Genomic DNA, 22,788 nt, shown 5'->3' with positions numbered 1-22,788 from the left:
TTTATATCATTATAACTCAGAGATGTTTATTTTGGACTTTAAGTTATAGCTCAATTCTTTGTTACGCAGTATGTTGTTGATTTTTTTTTCCAGCTTTGGGCTTTGGGGGTCTTCCATTTGGCTCCTGTGATCATTTGGCATATCCTCATCACTATGTGAGGATGTGTCTTTCCGCACTTCCTTTCTTTCTAGCATTCTTAGTGGCTCTAGTTCATCTTTGCATTCCCTGACCCAGACCTAAAATCAGCCATTTCTTCAAGAAGCCCTAATTCTTTTTATTGCAGTAGAGTATTGGAAGGCAGGTCCGGGGTACTAGAAGACTATCATGTCTTATTCCAGTCAAAAGATGAAATGCATGACCCATAAAAACATCTTTATTTTTTAGGAGTTCCTTAGGAGCTAAAACAAACCAATCAGTATCCATGAGGATGCAGGTTCCAACCCTGGCCTCACTCAGTGGTTCAGGGATTCTGCATTACCGTGAGCTATGGTGTAGGTTGCAGATGTGGCTCGAATCCTGCATTGCTGTGGCTGCGGTGCAGGCCAGCAGCTGCAGCTCTGATTGCACCCCTAGCCTGGGAACTTCCATGCCATGGGTGTGGGCCTAAAAAACAAAAAACAAAACATCTTTATTTTTTAAATAAGCCACCTTTTTCTCTATACTGTGATAAGATATAGTGAAGATTAAGGTCTTTTTCACATGCGGCTCCTGTCTCTGAGCTAGAGGAGAAGGGACACTTTAGGGAATGACCTTCCCCCGTGCCTGTATTTTTTCATCATCCATGTTTACACAATCCTCTGGGGAAGGCAAAGAGTTGCACCTCTCATTCACAATCTTAAGTGAGAGTGGATTTCAGAAAGTGGGGGATCATTCTGGATCAACTTAATCTGCCTTCAGGCCTGTAGATAAGAAGCAAAGTCTCCTTGTGAGACCAAAGAATTCCTGGTTCTAGACAATCAAACAATTTTAGGAACTTTTTTCTTCTCATTTGAATCAAGGCTGTCCAGATTGCCTTGGAAAGAAAAAGAGGACGACTGAACATCCTAACCTCTGCATGAACTCTTTTAAAACTGGTAAGATTTGTACTGAGAATTAACATAGTTTTATATAACACTCGGGAAAAAGTGAATCTGATCAATGGGAGTATCTAATTCATACAATGCGTTTGTGGAAGGATAGAAAGTTTGGGACATTTTAAGGGGTGTTCTACATTCTAAAGTGAGACGATGGAAATAAAAGCTGTGCACAGCCTCTCCTGAGGGAAAGGGGCACTGCTAGGAAAGGGGTATTAGAGCGGAGGGTATGAGAGATTAAGAACAGAGAAATAATATCTACCTAGGAGTTTCAGGATATGCTTAGACATGATGATTTGGCAGTGATATAGTAGAATTCAGACTTTCCTTTTCCTCCATGCATTTCAGGACAGCACAGGGCAGAACACTATTGGGTTGTACCCACAGGATATTTTCTCAGATCTTCTCATTCACTCACAAGTATTTAAGCATACATTTTACTCTAGAAGCTGAAATACAGTCATTTATGGATTAAAAATGCCTCTTAAAATGCTCCATTCTAATGTGTGTTAATTGTATATATATATTTCTGATATGTGCATATTTCTTTATCTACGTAAACACATAAATATATTATATTATGTGAATTATACAGATGTGCCTATCTTTATATACATATACATACAAACACAAAAATAGATAAGTAGAGATATTTCTATAATGGTCTTAATTGATATATAAACACCAAATGATTTTTCATTTGAAAAGCTTTGACCAGATTTCATTTGGAAAATATCCAGAATGTCAGTGAACATGTAGTTAAAGGCACTGTGATGGTTTAGATGGGATTAAAAAGCACTGAGTTCCATACTCACCTCTATAGCTGTCCCTATTTATGCTCTTTAGTCTTACAGTCCACCCTCTCCCCCAAAAAATACTGCTCTCCCTCCTGCTTACATCACAGGACAGTTATTATGGCTCAGGGATATGCCACTGTGAATAATAGACCATCACAGACTTTACTTCTTACATAACACATGCTAGTGATGTATTTTCAAATTTGACCAAAGATCACCTCCTAAAAAAAATGGGCATTGCTCATATTTCAGTTGCCAAGAATGCAGCTTCCTTATACACAGAGTACAAATGCAGGGCTTGTTGGCATTCTTTTAAATACAACTCATTTATGCATGATTTTGTGTGTAAGCAACATGTAGTATCCTACTTTTAATTACTTCTTATCAACCTAGCACACAATGCTGTCTTATTTTTCACTTTAAAATATACTGTAGAGACCACTGCATATATATCTGCTTTCTTTTTATCAATGGTTTTATAGGGTGTGTGGTGTCAATAAAACTACACTCCCTTTTTTTTAAATTTTATAGCCACACACAGGGCATATGGAAGTTCCTGGGTTAGGGATGAATCTGAAGAGATTCATGAAAACATTGCCTGATTGGACATTTAATTTGAATGTATTTACTTGTGAATGAAATTCAGCATCTTTTTATATGCTTAATTACATTCAATAAGAAGTTTTTTAAATTGATTATTTTGCCTATTACTTATTTTACAGTATTTTTTAAGATCAACAAGTGAAATCCACTTTGCACTTGAAAGTTATGCTTTTGACTGGTATGAGAGTTGTAAATATACTTTATCAATTTGTCTCATAATTTGTTATTGAATTTGTTGCTAGTTGGAGAATATAAGGGCACATAAAACAATCTGTCCAGTGTTTGGCATACAGCTAGATATGAATAAATAATGATTATCTTTTTATTTCTATCTTCTCTTGAAGTGAGAATATAGGATATTTAAGATTTATATCACAAAAATTCTATGTATTCTAGGTCTCAGGTATGACTGGGAGCTTTCTGTGTTCATCTTCTAAATTCCTGGTTTTAAACTTTAAACCTGAAATTTAAAAGAATGTTTTTATTTATAGAAAATGTACTCCTTCTATATTTTCTTCATGTTAGATTCAATGAGTCCATTTGTCTTAAGAAAACATATTGAAAGATTTACAAAAAACAATGACTAGCAGGGCAAATTTACCTTTGGACAACATAGTATAATTTAAAGGTTATAAATTTTATTAATAGAAGCTGAATTTAAACATAAACAACTAGAAAGTTTTGAGAACGAAAAAGACGTAAACTTAGTCAAGGCAAAAGATTAAAATAAATCTCATGATGGCCTGGACCAACTGACTGATTATACATTACCAAAATTTTATGTTTATTGTTTCTCTCTCTCTCTCACACTAGACTCTATGATCTGTGACTTTCCAAGTATTTGTGTGTGTAGAAGTTTCATTAAGGAAGAGATACTGAATTGTTTGAACCGTCATTCTCTGATGCTCAGAACAGTTACTAAAATACTTTATAACTGGACTGCGGGTTTAAGAAATGTAAAAGTGGATTGAGTAAATCAGGCAAAAGTTTTCTCTACTAAAACATAGCTCTCCCAATATGGATACATTCTAGATTAAAACTGGAGAAATCATTCAGCTGACAAAGTGAATAAACTCATGCTAGTAACCCAAATTAGTGCTTCCAACACCTGAACAATCATTTACTTTTTCATTGTTTTCTTACTTTCATATAATTTTTTCCTTTTTTTTTTTCTTTTTAGGGACACACCCACGGCATATGGAAGTTCATGGGCTAGGGGTCCAATCAGAGCTACAGCTGCCAGCCTACACCACAGCCCACAACAACAAGGGATTGGAGCCCAGTCTGCAACCTACACCATAGCCCACAGCAATGACAGATCCTAACATACTTAGCAAAGCCAGGGATCAAAGTTGGGTTACTTAACTGCTGAGCCATGAAGGGAAGTCCCTCATATCATTTTCATATGTCATTAGGGCACCAGACTGAAAAAGTATCGTGAATTCCATTTTACTGAAATAAAAGCAACACACAGCAGGTAAATGATTACCCAGTGAAAGGTAGCAGTGCCATGATATATACTCTACTTGCAAATATACTACTTATTTTGAAATTGTAATTTTTTTTCTTCTTTGCAGAATATTTCTAAACAGTGCTTTCCCTTTGAGTCAAATAATGCAGCCAAATGCCAGTATCTCTGAGTTCATACTGTTAGGATTGACACAGGATCCTAAAAAGCAAAAAATGGTGTTTGTGATCTTCTTCGTTTTCTATGTGGGAACTCTGGTGGGCAATCTGCTTATTATTGTGACCATCAGGTCCAGCCAAACACTTGGGAGCCCAATGTACTTCTTCCTGTTTTATTTGTCCATTGCTGATACCTGCTTTTCCACTACCACAGCACCTAGACTCATTGTGGATTCTCTGTCTGAAAAGAAAATCATATCCTACAACGAGTGCCTGACTCAAATCTTTGCACTGCATTTATTTGGATGCATGGAGATCTTTGTCCTTGTCCTCATGGCCATTGATCGTTACGTGGCCATCTGCAAGCCATTGCATTACCCAACCATCATGAGGCGCCAGGTCTGCATCATCCTGATTGTTCTGGCATGGATAGGGTCTTTTATACATTCTACGGCTCAGATTATCCTGGCCTTGAGACTGTCCTTCTGTGGATCCAATCTGATTGATCACTATTGCTGTGATATGCAGCCCTTGTTGAAACTTTCCTGCATCGATATTTATGTGATGAACCTACTCGTGGTATTTAATAGTGGGGCCATTTGCACAAGCAGTTTTGTAATTCTGATGATCTCATACATTGTCATCTTGGATTCTCTGAGAAACCATAGCGCAGAAGGGAGGAAAAAAGCCCTCTCCACTTGCACTTCCCACATCATTGTAGTTGTCCTGTTTTTTGGTCCATGTATATTCATGTATACCCGCCCCCCAACTACATTCCCCATGGACAAGATGGTGGCAGTATTTTATACCATTGGAACACCCTTCCTCAATCCACTCATCTACACCCTGAGGAATGCAGAAGTGAAAAATGCCATGAGAAAGTTATGTCATGTCAGAATTACTTCAGAAAGCAAAAGATGAATTGAGGTCTGATTACTTAATGTGCCATGGTTTGACTGATTCTGTAGAGGTATATAATTGTGGGAATAACATAAATCAAACATAAGATTGAGAGTTGCTGTTTTTTTTTTCTGGTTCACAGACAAAATGAATGCCAAGGTTCACATTCTTTTTTTTTTAATTTATTTTTTAATTTAATTTTATTTATTTTTTCCACTGTACAGCATGGGGACCAAGTTACACTTACATGTATATATTTTTTTTTTCTCCCTTTGTTCTACTGTGATATAAGTTCTCAATGCTGTACAGCAGGATCTCATTGTAAATCCATTCCAAGAGCAATAGTTTGTATCCCATAACCCCATGCTCCCTATCCCTCCCATTTGCTCCCTCTCCCCCTAGACAGGCACAAGTCTATTCTCCAAGTCCATGATTTTCTTTTCTGTGGAAATGTTCATTTGTGCTGTATATCAGATTCCAGTTATAAGTGATATAATATGGTATTTGTCTTTGTCTTTCTTATTTCGCTCAGTATGAGAGTGTCTAGTTCCATCCATGTTGCTGCAAATGGCATTATGTCGTTCTTTTTATGGCTGAGTAGTATTCCATTGTGTATATATACAACCTCTTCCTAATCCAATCGTATGTCAATGGACATGTGGGATGTTTCCATGTCTTGGCTATTGTGAATAGTGCTGCAATGAACATGCAGGTGCATGTGTCTTTTTCAGGGAATCTTTTGTCCAGATATATGCCCAAGAGTGGGATTGCAGGGTCATATGGTAGTTCTATGTATAGATTTATAAGGTATCTCCAAACTGTTCTCCATAGTGGCTGTACCAGCTTACATTCCCACCAACAGTGAAGGAAGGCTGCCTTTTCTCCACAGCCCCTCCAGCACTTGTTATTTGTGCATTTATTAATGATGGCCATTCTGACTGGTGTGAGGTGGTATCTCACGGTAGTTGTGATTTGTATTTCTCTTATACTCAGGGGTGTTGAGCATTGTTTCATGTGCTTGTTGGCCATCTGTATATCTTCCTTGGAGAACAGTCTATTCAGGTCTTTGGCCCATTTTTCCATTGGGTGATTGGCTTTGCTGTTGAGTTGTACAAATTGTTTGTATATTCTAGAGATTATGCCCTTGTCAGTTACACCATTTGAACTCCCAGTGTTTTCTCCCACTGTGTAAGTTGTCTTTTTGTTTTCTTTTTGGTTTCCTTTGCTGTGCAAAAGCTTTTCAGTTTGATTAGGTCCCACTGGTGTATTTTTGTTCTTATTTCTGTTGCCTTGGGAGACTGACCTGAAAAAATATTCATGATGTTGATGTCAGAGAGTGTTTTGCCTATGTTCTCTTCCAGGAGTGTGATGGTGTCTTGTCTTTTATTTAAGTCTTTCAGCCATTTGGAGTTTATTTTTGTGCATGGTGTGAGGGTGTGTTCTAATTTCATTGCGTTGCATGCAGCTGTCCAGGTTTCCCAGCAATGCTTGCTGAATAGACTTTCTTTGTGCCATATTGTGCTCTTTCCTCCTTTGTCAAAGATTAATTGACCATAGGTGTCTGAGCTCTCTATTCTGTTCCATTGGTCTGTCTGTCTCTTTTGATACCAGTACCACACTGTTTTGATGACTGTGGCTTTGTAATATTGCTCGAAGTCTGAGAGAGTTATGCCCCCCGCTTGGTTTTTGTTTCTCAGGGTTGGGTTGCTTTGGCAATTCTGGATCTTTTGTGGTTCCATATAGATTTTTGGATTGTTTGTTCTAGTTCTGTAAAAAATGTCATGAGTAATTTGACAGGGATTGCATTCAATCTGTAGATTGTTTTGGGTAGTATGGCCATTTTTACAAAATTGATTTTTCTAATCCATGAACATGGAATATCTTTCCATTTCTTTACATCTTCTTTAATTTCTTTGATTAAAGTTTTATAGTTCTTGGCATTTAAGTGCTTTACCTCCTTGGTCAGATGTATTCCAAGGTATTTGATTTTTTTGGGGAGTGCAATTTTAAAAGGTATTGTATTTTTGTATTCCTTTTCTAATATTTCATTGTTGGAATACAGAAATGTGACTGATTTCTGAATGTTAATCTTATATCCTGCTACTTTGCTGAATGTATTAATCAGTTCAAGTAGTTTTTGGGTTGAGTCCTTAGGGTTTTGTATGTATAGTATCATGTCATCTGCATACAGTTATAGTTTTATCTCTTCTCTTCCTATTTGGATACCTTTTATTTCTTTTGTTTGTCTAATTGCTGTGGCTAGGTTTCTCCTTCTTTAAGTGGACCCAACTTACCAGTCTAAGCATGTTCTCATATCAAAGTTTATTTTGAAATAAATTCAGTAAAATAATATGAATCTTATTGTCCTCATTTTGTTTTACCTTCTTGGGACATTACAAAGTTTAGTGTCAATACCGATGTCTCAAAATTGCATGGCATTAATGATGAGGGTCATATATATAAAAGGAATAGAAGTGTTATGATTCCATCATAAACTCACTTAACCTACACTTCCCTAATGCGAGCATACATACACACACACACACACGCACACACACAGAGTACAGGGGTTCATGGCCATTTGCATTTCAGATGAAAATGTATTAATATATGAGGAACAGAATAGAATAAAATAAACCAACATGTAGGTTAAAAATAAATATACTAAAACAAGAAGTTATAGAGGGTCATCAAACTTAGAAGGCTTGTAGTCAAATTAAACCTAGGTAAATGATGGAATTTTAAAAGTTTCTGGACATGATATCCATCCAATGTATCATTGTAAAGTGGTCACCTGCCCTCAAAAGTGACTTCCCTAAAAGACATACTATGCATTATAATTATCCTTTCATTTTAGAAAGAAGTAGAATGGCTGATATGCATCTAGTGCTTTTTTATTATCATGATTGTGTCTCACAAAATAATACAAAGTTAGGTATATTTAGCAAAAATTCACAGATAAAAATCTGAAGTTCAGAGAAGTAAAAACACCCTTCAGGTTATTCTGCTAAAATGTATCAGGAGCAAGGTTTTAAACAAGTTTTGTATGCCCCTCATTTCAGTAATAAATACCTGCGATCCACTTTATCCCTGCAAAGTGGCCTACAATACAGGAAACATTTGGAATTGAGGCAATGATCATGAACTGCACTTACTTTTGCTTCAAGCTTGGTGGAAGGATATAATGATTAAGAATAGGAGGTCTATGCTCAACCTGGATGGATCCAAATTCTGTTCTATTATTTTACAGCCCTGTAACATCAGGAAATATAGATAAAATACTGGGCCTCAATTTTGGTGTGTAAATTGAAAGTGAAAATAATCTCTATTTTATTGGCTTGTCATGAGGTTTAAAAAGGGATATAATAAAGAGCTGTGAATAAAGAAGAAAATCTAGTGTACACTACCTATTTTCATTATAAAATGGATTTTAAAAATATAATTAGTGAAACTCATATTTTTAGTCATGGCCATCATATACATTTACTAACAATACTTTTATTCGGAGAATGCAATTTATAATTTTAATAGAAGATAAATTTAACTGAAGATATTATTTGGTACTGTTTTAATAAGATTAAAAAGAAACCTAAGAGAATGCTAAACACACAGTTATTGCTTAACTAAAGGAAAAAGGAGACTTTAGATAACAGCTCCAGGCTTTTTACGTATTGCATCTTTAGCTTTAAATCTTTAAAAATGAGTTATATGTGAAATCTAAAAAGCAAAAAAAAAAAAAAAGTTAGGTTTAACTTACTGAAATAGAAAGTAGAAAAGTGGGTGCTAGAGGCAGAGATGGCGGGAAATATGAAGAGTCTGGTAAACAGATACCAACTTTCAGCTATGTGATTAATAAAGTCTCAGAAGCATGTCAGCTTACAGTGCCTATAGTTGAAAACCAGCTGCATCAAAGTGAGTAGATAAATGCATGGCATCCACTCACCATAGTTCCTTTAGCTTTACTAGTGAATTTTATACATTTATAAGCTTTCACGCTACTTTCCAGTGCACTTTTGTTTCAAATGAAGGAGTTAAAAAAAGTCAATGACACAGAAAGGAAGAAAGACCAAGAGGAAAAGAAAGACAAGCTACAGGACAGGAATAACTTTAAAAAAGGAAGTAGTAAGTCCTTCCCTCTTGGTAATTATTTTAAGTGTAAATAGATTAAACTAAATGCCCCAATGAAAAGACAGAGAGTAGCTGGATGAATTCAAAAACACAAGTTCCACATCCTTACTCCCCCAGCCTGGGACCACATCAGGACCCAGCTAACATAAGCACAGTCTGACAGCCTCCACCTGAAGCAGGACCTGGACATCAAACAGGTCAGAGCCCAGCCCTCCCTACCACCACAGCTACAATAGTAGCTCCTACTACAACCGAAGAAACTATGCATCTCAAATAGGGGGCACCCCTACAGCCTATGGTTCTGTTGATAAGAACGGAGCACATGGTCGGGTCCATTAAGACATCTAAATAAGTTCATCTCTCCAAGATTAGCAAAAGTAACCGACCAACATAATACAAAGAAATGAAAACAGAGTTACACAAAATGGGGCAACAGAGGAATACATTCCAAATGAAGACACAAAATTCCAGAAGAAGAACTCAACAGAGTGGAGAGAAGCAGCCTCCCTGGTAAAGAGTTTAAGGTAATGATCATGAAGATGCTCATAGGGTCAATTATTCTACAATGAGAGATAAGAATATACAGTGGGAGGAAATTCTCTTCAATAAATGGTCCTGGGAAAGCTGGAAAGCTACATGCAAAAGAATCATACTGGGCTACTTCCTCACAGCATTCACAAAAATAAATTCAAAATGGACTAAACACTTAAATGTAATAATGAAACCATAAAACTCCTAGAAGAAAACATAGGCAGTACATGTTTTGACATTAGTCTTAGCAATATTTTTTTGGGGAAAGGGGGGAGTCTGTCTCCTCAGGCAAGAGAAACTAAAGCAAGTATAAACAGATGGGAACTACTTCAAATTGAAAGGCTTTTGTACAGAGAAGGAAGAATATATTTGCAAAATATGTCTGAGCTAACATGGGGTTAATATCCAAAATATGCAAAGAACTCATATGACTCAACATCAAATAATGATAAACAACCTAGTTAAAAAATGGGCAGAGGACCTGAACAGACATTTTTCCAATGCAGACATACAAATGGCCAAGACACATGAAAAAAGGCTCTAAATCACTATCATTGGGGAAACCCAAATCAAAACTACAATGAGACATCACCTCAAGCCTCTCAGAGTGGTGATTTTCAAAAATACAAAAAATAGTAAGTATTTCCAAGGATGGGTAGAAAAGCGACCTCTCATGCACTGTTGGTAGGACTTTAAATTGGTACAGCACTATTTAAACAGTATAGAGTTTCCTCAAAAAAATTAAAAAGAGACATCCTATATTATCCAGCAATTCCACTTCTGTGTATTTTCTCCAAAGAAAACAAAAACACTAATGTGAACATACAGATGCACAGTTGTGTTCATCAAAGCATTGTTTATAACAACTAAGATAGGAAAGCAATGTAAGTGCCCATCAATAGACGACTGGATAAGTAGTTGTGAAAAAAATAGAGAGAGAGGGTGCCATAAAAACAATGAAAGCTTGCCATTTGCTACAATATGGATGAACTTAGAGGGTATGATACTAATTGAAATAAATCATACAAAGAAAGATAAATGGCACGTGATCACTTAACATATGGTACCCAAAAAGCAGAACAGGTGAACAAACACAACAAAACAGAAATAGACTCAAAGATATCTTTGAGTTCAGCACTGCAGGGAAACGGGGAACCCTGGAAGAGAGACAGTGTGGCACAGTGTAAGAGAACACACAAGACTCTAACATTTAGAAAGTGGGGGACCAGGAGGCACTCTGGTCTGCAGAACAAAGGTGCCTAGGCTTTAGCTCCTATCTTTTTATTAAGGAAGGTGATGAGATTATTATTGATGGGATTAATGAAGGTGACAAGATTTGGGGGCAGGGACAGGCATAGACAATGACGAGATTATCTTCTTTTGTAATATCAAAAGGGGGTATCTTAGGACATAGTGCAGCTGTTCATAAAATAATATGGTTAATGCGTAAGTCCTTCATCTAGTCTTGGAAGGAGAATCTGTACTTTAGAACTCTGAGTCCATAGACATTTGCCTTCTGCAGAGTTCTGCTGTTCCATGATACTGAAAAAAAAACAAGTATTTTCCAGAGGATAAGGTGGTGGTGATGAATGAAATATATGAGAGACGTTAAGAGTTGTAATCTTCCAGGTACACAATAAAAGAGTCAGAGGGATGGAATGTACAGCATGGGGAATGTAGTCAATGATTTTGAAATGACTGTGTATGGTGATAAATGTCACCTAAATTTATTTTGGTGGTTGTTTTGCAAAGTTCAGAAACACTGAATCATTCTGTTTTGTACTTGGGACTAATATAGTGTTGTACATCAGTTTTATTTCAATAAAATATAAAATAAAACACTAACTACTATAAGATGTCTACAAGAAACTTATTTTAGATCTAAGGACACACATAAATTGAAATTGAAAAGTTAGAAAAATAAATTACACGGAAGTAGTAAAACAGAGTAGATGGCTATACTAATTTAGACAAAATTGACATTATGTCAAAAACTATTGCAAGAGACCAATCAGGTCATCATCTAATGAAAAAATAATCAACTCACCAAAACAAAACAACAGTTTGAAATATGCACATATGTATATATACACAACTAAAATCAGATATTAAAAATATGTGAAACAAACTCTGACAGATTAAAGGGATAAGTGAACAGCTCTGAAATAATAGTGGAAATCTTCAATATTCCACATTTCATAATGAATAAATCAATCATACAGAAGATCGTAATAAATAGAGAACTTACATAGCAGTGTAGACCAAATGGACTTCTAGAGAAGTCTCCACCAACCAGCAGAATTACATTTTTCTCAAGTACATATAGAACATCTTCAGATGAACCAGATGTTAGGACACAAAACAGTTCTTAGTAAATTTTAAAAGATTAGAGCTATCTTATCCAATTAGAATGGATTGAAACTAATAACCCACAACAGAGGACAATGAAACATCAAATGTTTTGTGGCAATTACAGAACACACCCCAAAAAAAGGAAAAGAAAAAGAAAACCACAGACAAATATCTCTGAAGAAACTGATACAAATTTTTTCAGGAAATCACTAGTACACAGAATTCAACAACTCTTTAAAAAAATTATACAAGTAATTAAGTGGGATTTAATACTGGAATGCAAGATTGGTTCAATAGAGGAAAATCCATCATGTAATATATCATATTAACAAAAGGAGCTCTCTATTCTGTTTCATTGGTCTATTTGTCTGTTTTTATTACTATTTTGATTGCTATAGTGTTTTGATTACCATAGCTTTGCAATAGAGTTTGAAATCAAGAAGTGTGATGCCTGCAGTTTGTTTTTCTTCCTCAGTATTGCCAGGGCTATTCTTCCTGCATTCTATATGTATTTTAGAACTTTTTGTTCTATTTCCGTGAATAATGTCACTGACATTTTGATAGAGATTACACTGACTCTATACATTGCATACATTGCTTTGGGTAGTACGATCATTTAAACAACATTAATTTTTAAAAATAATATTAGTGCATCTGACCCATGAACTCATATATCTTCCCATGTGTGAATATCTTCTCCAATTTCTTTCATCAGAGGCTTGCAGTTTTCATTTTACTGGCCTTTCACTTCATTGGTGAATTTGTTCTTGAGTATTTTATTGTGTTTGATGCTACTGTGAGTGTTTTTTTTTTAAGTTAGTCATTTTGTCATTGGTATACAGAAACACACTAATTTCTGTACATTTATTTTGTATCCTGAAACTTTAGTGGATTCATTAACTAGTTCTAACAATTTCCTTTTGTTGATTTTTTTTAAGATTTCCTATACAAAAGATTATATAATCTGCAACAGAAACATTTTTACTTCTTTTCCAATTTGGATGCCATTTATTTCTTTATCTTTCCCAATTAACTCAGCTGGAAATTCCAGTATATGTTGAATAGGAATGGTAAGAGTGGACCCATTTGAATTGCGCCTGATCTTAGAGGAAAATATTTCAACCTCTCATTGTGGAATGTCAAGTTAGCTGTGGGTTTGTTGTGCATAATCTTTCTTATGTTGAGGTATATTCCTTCTACACTCAATTTGTTGAGAGGTTTTCTTTTTTTCATAAAAGAAAACTGTATTTTGTTAAATGATATTTCTGGATATATTAAGATGATCACATCATTTTTACATTTTATTCTATAAATGTGGTATATCACATTTAGCTAGACAAGAATATTCAGTGGGAAAGTGATTGGCTCTTCAATAAATGGTGTTGGGAAAACTAGATAACCACATACAGAAAAATAAAATTGGTCCCTATTTTACACAACTCACAAAAGTTAATTCTAAAGGGACTAAAGACTTAAAATAGACATATTACCATAAACCTCTCCAAGTAAATATAGGAAAGAAGCTCCTAGACCTTGGTGTTGGCGATGAGTTTTTTGATGTGATATTAAAACACAAGCAACAAAAGCAAAAATCAATAGATGGGGTTATATCAACTACAAAGCTTTAGCACAGCATGAGAAACAACCAAATAAATAAATAAATAATCTATGAAATGAGAGAAACCATATATCTAATAAATATTGATGCCTAAACTATATGAACTCAATAGCCCAATAACAAACAAGCCAAAAAAAAAGTGGGCAGAGGAACTGAATAGACATTTTTGTCAAAGATGTCCAAATGGCCAACAAAGACATAAAATGATGTTCAACACCCATAATCATCAGGAAAATGAAAATGAAAATCACAATGAGATAGCAACCTCTCACCTGTCAGAATGGCCATCATAAAGGATGAGAAATAACAAGTGTTGGTGGGGATGCAGTAAAAAGGGAACCCATGTGAACTATTGGTACAACTATAAAGTGATGCAGCCCCTTTTAAAATCAGCATGTAGCTTCCTCAAAAAATTAAAAATCTAACTGCCATATGATCCAGTTTTCCAACACAAGAGTATACATCCAAAGGAAATTAAATAGATATCTGCCTTTCCATGTTTACTGCAGCATTATTCACAATAGCCAAGATATGGAAACAACCTAAGTGTCCATCAAAAGATTAATGGATAAAAAAAGATGCGATATTTTGCGTCTGAGTGCATGTGTGTGTGTGTGTATGTGAATCTGAGTGTGTGTGTGAGATCTTTTATATGTTCTAGCACGAGATGCTCCAGTTCATCTTGTACATTCCCTGCCCCAGGCCTATAAGCAGCCGTTTCTTTAAAAGGCTCTAATTTATTTTATTGAAGAATGGTATCATAAACCAAGACTTGGACACAGATAATCATCCTTTAAAAAAAAAAAAATTGTAACCTAGGAGTTCCCGTTGTGGTGCAGCAGAAACAGATCCAACTAGTATCCACGAGGATGTAGGTTTGATCCCTGACCTTGCTCAGTGGATCAAGGATCTGGCGTTCCCATGAACTGTGGTGTAGGTCACTGATGCAGCTTGGATCCTGAGTTGCTGCGGCTGTGGCATTGGCCGGCAGCTGCAGCTCCAATTGAACCCCTAGCCTGGGAACTTCTATATGCCATGGGTATAGCCCTAAAAAAAAAAAATTATAACCCAAATATGTGATTTATAGCACAAATGAACAACTTTACAACTTTAACTGTAAGAAGAGACCACCTTTTTTTCCATATTCCAATAACTTATATTGAAGGTTAAGTTCTTTATCATATCTGACTTATGTTTCTTAATTGGAAGCAAAAGCACACTTTAGGGAATGACCATCCCCAGACTCCTCTATTTTGCATCACCCACTCTTAAATACTCTTCCAGGAAGGGCAAAAGAGAAGCACCTCCCTGTCAAAATCTTGCATGACTGTGGATTTCAGAAAGTGTGGGATGCATCTGAGATCAATTTGGTCTGCCTTTTGGCACTCAGGTCGGAACCTAGGCTCTTTGTGAGATCAAAGAGATCTGGGCTTCCACTGAAGAGCCTAACTTCTACATAACCTCCCATCAAAACTGGTAAGATTTGTATTTAGAATTCATTTGACTACATTTATTATTTGGAGAAAATAAATTTAACAAATGTCACAGTGCACACCTAATACATTAAAGGCACTTGTGGAATCAGGGAAAGTTTAGGGAATTTTTTAGTAGTGCTTTACAATCTCAGGTTGATGGAAATATAATTGTGCACCAGAGCCCCTGATGGAAATGGGCACTTCTCTTGGAAGATGTGGTAAGAGAGACAGCCAAAAAGATAAACTGTTTGAATGTTTGTGGAAATGTTCCGTGAACATTATGATTTTTCTGCAGATACAGCAGGACACACGTGTCCCTTAACAACAAGTAAGTATAGAATAGTGTCAGTAACTATTGAATTGTATCTAGGGAAACACTTTTAATTTTTTCATTGACTTTCTGGATCTGTAATATGTCAATATTACTGAGAAGTCACTTTCTAAGATCGGATTTTTTTATTTTTAATGCAGCATAATCATGACATATTTTCAAATATTACCAAAGGGAATAGCTTAAAACACAGGTCATCCTCCCAGCTCTGATAACAAGATGCAATTTTCCCAACTAAAGACCACAAGTTTTATGCTATTTTGGTGTTCTTGTAAATGAAATCAATTTATATAAGCATATACCTATATGTGATATATATTATTCTGTTATTAACAAATGTTAGAAACCCACACAGTTTTTAACTCACTCACTCTACAACATATTTTAGAAATCACTGCATATGTATCTAATTCATTTTTGTTAGTGATTGGGATAAAGGGGGAGTTTGGGGTTAGTAGATGTAAACTGTTACATTTGGGACAGATAAGCAATGGAGTCCTACTGTACAGCACAGGGAACTAGTCCCATCATCTTAGAACATGATGGAAGATAGTATTTGAAAAAAAGAAAGTACATGTATGTATGAGTGGGTCACTTTGCTGTACAACAGAAATTGAAGGAACATTGTAAATCAATTATACTTCAATTAAAAAATATTTTTAAAATGATTGTATAAAGTACTATCCCTCATTTATTCAGCTTTCTTCTGATAGGCATTGAAACAATTTCCTACTTTTTGTTACCATGGAAGGGGCTGTAGTGACTATTTTGTGTCTATGAGTGAGATCATCTGCAGCAAAGAGAATCACTAGACCTATGTCTATATGTGGCTGTAATATCATCAGTGCTGGAAATCACTCCCTATGAGATTAAATTCCTACCAAAAATGTGAGATTGCTTCCCATAGAAATTTTCAACCATACTTAGATATTTATCAGAAGATCACTTTGTTAATCTGGTAGGTGAAAAGGTATCTGATTGTGATTTAAATTTGCATATACTTAATTAGGATGAAATTTAACTTCTTTTCACATGCTTAATTTTAATAAGGTTTTCTTTCAGGATCAGTTCTTTTGCTCACATTCCTCTGTGCCGTGTTTTAAAAGATTGGCCCTTGAAATCCATTTATGCTTGAGGAAATTATGCTTTTATCTGGTATATATGTTATATATGTATTTTATCAGCTTGACACTTATGCTTTCACCTGTGCTATTATTTGGAAAATATTTGTGATGAGGTACATAAAATAATGCCTATATTTACTTTATGTGGATAAATAATAATTCTTTTTATTCCTACCTTCTCTTACTGAAGTCAGGCTATAGGACACTGAAGAATATAGATCCAAAGGATTCTATTGAAAAGTTTCAACTATACCTTGGAGCTTCCTGAGTTCTTTTTCTAAATTTCCTGGTGCTTCACATGAATAAAATTTGAAAGAATATTCACATTTATGGCAAATGTTATCACTCTATTTACCCTTCATTTTAGTCTTATCATCTCCTTGTGTCAATAAAATATGTTGAAAGCCTCAAAAAATAATGAATAAGGGGAAGAATCTAACTTTAGACAACATGTTATAAATTTAAAAGTGTAAAGTTTAACGATATAAACTGAATTCATAACTGTAAACAACTAAAAATGTTTGCGAGGTAAAGCAAAAAGAAACTTAGTCAAAGGCAAAGGATTAAATCTCATTATTGACTGGACAATTTGAGTGGATTTTCACTGCTAAAACTGTGTTTATTTCACTTCTCTCTCCCTCCCTTCTCCCTCTCCCATCTCTCCTGTACTCCCCCCTCAAATGTTTATAACATTTACCAGAAAGTATTTATAACTGTATTAACAATTTAAGTAATGTAAATCATATTAGGGTGAGGCATACGTTTTTTCTATTTATGCAACACTCTACCCTAATTAGTGTTTACTATATTTAAGGAACTATTTATTTTTTGTTATGTATATACTTCATTGTTTCATAAGCAATCCATTAAATAGATTGAATAAAAAGTATGGTTTCAATTTTATTCAGAAAATACTACATAAGGTAAAAGATTACCAATTGGAAAGTGGCACTTTCATGATAAGGTATATGTATTTGAACTTTAAATGTGGTATTCATGTCATTTCTTTTTCCCTTTGCAGATTCACTATTTCTAACCTGCCCCTTCTCCATTTTGACTGAAACAATGCAGCCAAATAATAGTGTCACTGAGTTTGTATTGTTAGGATTGACACAGGATCCTATGAGACAGAAAATAGTGTTTGTAATCTTCTTCATTTTCTATATGGGAACTCTGGTGGGCAATCTGCTTATTATTGTGACCATCAGGTCCAGCCAAACACTCGGGAGCCCAATGTACTTCTTCCTGTTTTATTTGTCCATTGCCGATACCTGCTTTTCAACTTCCATAGCCCCTAGACTCATTGTGGATTCTCTGTCTGCAAAGAAAATCATATCTTACAATGGGTGCATGACTCAAGTCTTTGCATTACATATATTTGGCTGCATGGAGATCTTTGTCCTGATCCTCATGGCTGTTGATCGCTACATGGCCATCCGCAAGCCACTGCATTACCCAACCATCATGAGGCGCCAGGTCTGCATCATCCTGATTGTTCTGGCATGGATAGGGTCTTTTATACATTCTATGGCTCAGATTATCTTGGCCTTGAGACTGCCTTTCTGTGGCCCCAATCTGATTGATCACTATTGCTGTGATTTGCAGCCCTTGTTGAAACTTGCCTGCATGGACACTTACATGATCAACCTGCTCTTGGTGTCTAACAGTGGAGCTATTTGCTCCAGCAGTTTTGTAATTCTGATGATCTCATACTTCATTATCCTGCATTCTCTGAGAAACCACAGTGCAGAAGGGAGGAAAAAAGCCCTCTCCACTTGTACTTCCCATATCATTGTAGTCATCTTATTCTTCGGTCCATGTATATTCATGTACACACGCCCCCCAACCACTTTCCCCATGGACAAGATGGTGGCAGTATTTTATACCATTGGAACACCCTTCCTCAATCCACTCATCTACACACTGAGGAATGCAGAAGTGAAAAATGCCATGAGGAAATTATGGCATGTCAGAATTACCTCTGAAAGCAAAAGATGAATTAAGAGCTTTGTTTACTTATTGAGTCACCGTTTGACCACCTCTAGATAGATAGATAGATGATAGATAGATAGACAGACAGACAGACAGATAGATAGAGATATATATGACAGATATTGACTCCCCCACAACATCTATTAAAATGTAACAGATTTTCCTTCTTTTCTCTATGCTTCTGCCCTCAGATTCATAGTTTCCCTAGCATGTTCAGCCTGACTCATTCTTTTCCTGAGAGTTCAATTCTGGCATTGCTGATTGTGAAATACACCTACAAAACAGCCTAGACTCTGATTACATAAAAAATAACTTTTATACAATCAAAACTATTTAATTACATGATCATCCATAAATAAAGTACAGCTAGTACTCTGTAATCTGTAATTCCTGCTATACCACCTTTCTAAGCAGGTAAACTGCCTTCTCTTGAGCACTTCTGGAGCAAGGGAACTAACCCTGTGAATCAATCACTTCATTTCATTATATAATTATTTTATTTTAAAACAGTTCCACACTATTGAATCAAATTTTTTTATATAATGATATTTTTAAAGTTTTACTATTGTTCTCTTTGACTATTAAGATAACAGTCATTATGTGTGTGTGTGTGTGTTACAAAGGACTTGAGATATTTAGCTCTATGTGTGATTGGTGTATAGGAGCTACAGTGATAGAGTTCAATAACTCTAGGAAGTTAGGAAGTAAAATAATTTCTGTTGTCAAGACTTAAACAAACTTAAAAATACAGGAGAAATGCAACATATTTTCTGAGATTGAAGTACAGGGAGGTAGAATGTGGTTTGAAGGAAAAAAAATGTAGAAAATCCAATACACAGCAGGAAGTTATTTTTTTCCTCTGTACTTGCCCAACAAAGAGGTCATCTAGCTTCATATGTTGTAATTGCCAATACAATTTGGTGGCCAGAGCAGGCAGATCATATTAACACTTGAACCTGGGATTTGCATGTCAATGGTTACATCATGAACTTTTACCTTTATAAAAAATGAAGATACCACTTCATTTTTAACATTGTTATCTTATTTGTAAAACCTTACCAAAACCATCATTACCTCCTGTCAAAAATTATTTTAGAATAAATTCATTACTAAAATAACATGAAGGAGTTCCTGTTGTGGCTCAGAGGAAATGAATCTGACTAGCATCCATGAGCACGCAGGTTCAATCCCTGACCTTGCTCAGTGGGTTAAGGATCCAGCAATGATTGCCATGAGCTGTGGTGTAGGTTGCAGATGCATATTGGATTCTGTGTTGCTGTGGCTGTGGTGTAGGCTGGCAGCTACAGCTCCAACCCGACCCCTAACTTGGGAACTTACATATGCCACAGGTGTAGCCCTAAAATAAATAAATAAATAAAATAAAATAACATGAGATTTCAGTGTTCTCACATTTCTTTGCTTTCTGGGATATTTCAAAGCTCAGTTTCTGCACTAGTGTCCCAAAGTTGGCATGTGATGCATGAGGAGGTCCATATAGTTAACACAGAATGGAAATGTCATAATCTATTATAAACTTACCTAATAGATTCCTCTATAACTCCAGCATGATAAGCGCACACACACACACCACATTCACTATAGGCTTTCATGCTGATTTTCATTTCAGATGAATAATTAAAAGTAGGAGGTAGATGAGAAAATAAATAACCTAAAAGATAAAATTAAAAAAAAAAGATTGAAAATAGAAGTAAAAGAAGATACACAGGACAAAATAATGGAAGTTTTGTGTGATTCAAGAATACTTTTGGTCAAATTAAACCTGGGGAAATGAAGTAGAAGTTTTATTACATGAGTCCACTTATATGAGATACACAAAATAGACCCAGAAAGAGACAACAGAACGGTTGTTGTCAGGTTTTGCATGGAAGGAAAAATGGAGAATTGTCTTCAATGGATATTTAATATCAGTTACACAAGATCAGTAAATTCTAAAAATATGCTTTAAAACACTGTAGTTAACCATAGTGCACTGTGTACTTCAAAGATTGTCAAGAGGGCAGGTCTTACTAAAATAAAAATACTATAAAATAAAATTAAAATACTATAAATTTCTCACTAAAATAAAATACTAAAATAAAAATGAGTTCTCACTGAAATAATACTATAAAAATTAAAACATACTAAAATATTAAAAATAAAATATATAGATGACATGAAAAGATGATCAACATCATATGTCATTAAAGACCTGCAAATTAAAACATCAAGATACAACTATAAACCTATTAAAAAGCCAAATTACAAACACAACATCAAATATCTGTGACAATGTGATGAAACAGATACTCATCCATCTGGTGAGAATGTAAAATGGTACAGTCATGTTTGAAGAAACTACGGAGGTTTTTACAAAACTAAGCATATTCGTATCATACAATGCAGTAATCACACAACACAGTCTTTACCCAAAGGAGTTAAAAGTCATGTCCACACCAAAAAATTGCGCACAATTGTTTACAGCCGCTCTAATTCATAACTGTGAAACCCAGGAGCCAATCAAGGTGCTCTGCAGTAAGCGAGTGGGTAGATAAACTGTAAAATGGAATATTAATGAGCGCTGCAAAGAAACTTACCAAGCCATTAAAAAGACATGGAAGAAACCTCAATGCATATTACTTTGCAAAGAAACCAATGCGAAAGGCTACATCTCATATGATTCCACCTATAGGACCTTCTGGAAAAGGCAAGAACAGTGGAGACAGTATAAAGATTTGTGGTTAACAGGGGTTGTGGAGGAGAGAGATGAAGAGCCAGAGCACAATGGATTTTTAAGACAGTGAAATTATTGTACATGATACTAGAATGTGGATACGTGTCACTACATATAGGACAAAATTCATAGAATTACAACTCCAAAAGTAAACCTTCATTTTATCTGTGGTCCTTAGGTGATAATAGCGTATCAGCTAGATTCATTGATTGTAACACATATCCCACTTTGGTACAAGATGTTGACACAAAACCCATAAAATTCCACAACACAAAGAGTAAAACCAATTGTAAACTACAAACTTTAGTAAAAATGGATTAATATTGATTCATCATTTGTAACAAATGTATTACATAATTGTTGTCAGTAAACAGTATATTGGTGAAGGTGACAAAGAGCTTAGACGGAAATTCCATGTATTTTTTTCTTTGGTAATTTTTCTGTAAGCCTACAATTATTCCTTTAAAATAGTCTATCAAAAAAGTTATATTATCAAGAGAAATCTCAATTTCTCATTACCATGTTCAAAAATATTTTATTTGGATTTTTATACAAATTCACTGTAAGTACATCTTTTATTAACACATATATTAATATCTTCAAATATTCTATAGTTTACCCTAGTATAAATGCACATAAATACACATTTAATGAATATGCAATATTTCCTTGTGCAAATAGTTTTTTAAAATCTTGAGCATTATTATAATGTTGCAAACATTAATTTGAATGTTACATTATGAAAATTCCACATGAGAGACTTCAATACTTTTATAAATGTGTATCTAAAAAGTTCTTATATCTTTTTCTCTTCTTTCTTTACTTTCTCTCTCTCTCCCTCCTGTCTTTTGCTGTGCCTGAGGCATGGGGAAGTTCCCTAAGCCACTGCAGTGACAATAATGGATCATTAAGCCATTGCATCACTGGGGAACTCCCACTTTCTTTCTTTTTTAGCATACCAATTTCATGGATCATTCAATGTTAATAATCATAGAAGAGGACATAATTTTATAAGTAAGTTTGCTCTCTAATAAAAGCAAAATAAATTTAGATTTTACGATTGATGTATCTTATATATGTAAATGCAAAACATACATTTTCAAAGTTTTGGGTAGGATTTTCTGTCCTAAAAAAAGGCTGAAAGAGTTCGTGTCAAAGATTAGGGGGCATGCCTATGTTATGCAGATTCCAAGGCCAGAGATTAAAATATGAGCCACAGCCCATATTTTATCCTTAACCACTAGATCACCAGGGAACTCTGGCAATGGCTGTTATTTACAGAAATAAAAACAATTCTAAAATTCACATGGAACCACAATTTTCTCCAATTGGACAAATTTCTATTGAGAAAAATAAATCTGGAAGAATCACACTTCCTAATCTCAAAATACATTAAAAAGCTACAGTGATTAAAATGGGATGATACTGCCATAAAAGACAAACGTATAGACCAAAGGCACAGAATAGGGACCCCCAAAACCCAAGTATATACTCTCAACAGTTCCT

The 22,788-nt window shown here is 35.1% G+C and overlaps 3 protein-coding genes across 4 annotated transcripts in view; 2 read left to right on the top strand and 1 right to left on the bottom strand.

Annotated features, from left to right (window-relative positions):
* The window catches only part of LOC110259269 (olfactory receptor 4C46-like), a 949,087-nt gene that overhangs the window by 208,674 nt on the left and 717,625 nt on the right, over window positions 1-22,788 (bottom strand). The gene's annotated exons all lie outside the window — the stretch shown is intronic.
* Window positions 4,089-5,021, top strand: LOC110259721 (olfactory receptor 4C11-like). The gene has a single exon (XM_021085473.2). The coding sequence runs from the start codon at window positions 4,089-4,091 to the stop codon at window positions 5,019-5,021; it is 933 nt and encodes a 310-aa protein (XP_020941132.2).
* LOC100516851 (olfactory receptor 4C11) lies at window positions 17,625-18,557 on the top strand. The gene has a single exon (XM_021085472.2). It carries the CDS (start codon window positions 17,625-17,627, stop codon window positions 18,555-18,557), a length of 933 nt encoding a protein of 310 aa, XP_020941131.2.

This window comes from Sus scrofa, chromosome 2 (assembly GCF_054392235.1).
Source record: "Sus scrofa isolate SSC_HxYL_T2T_F1_AM1 chromosome 2, Sscrofa_HxYL_maternal_Yorkshire_Landrace_v2.0, whole genome shotgun sequence".
NCBI classification, from domain to species: domain Eukaryota; kingdom Metazoa; phylum Chordata; class Mammalia; order Artiodactyla; family Suidae; genus Sus; species Sus scrofa.
Note: the sequence above shows the minus strand (reverse complement) of the source record. Positions and strands in the feature narration are given on the sequence as shown.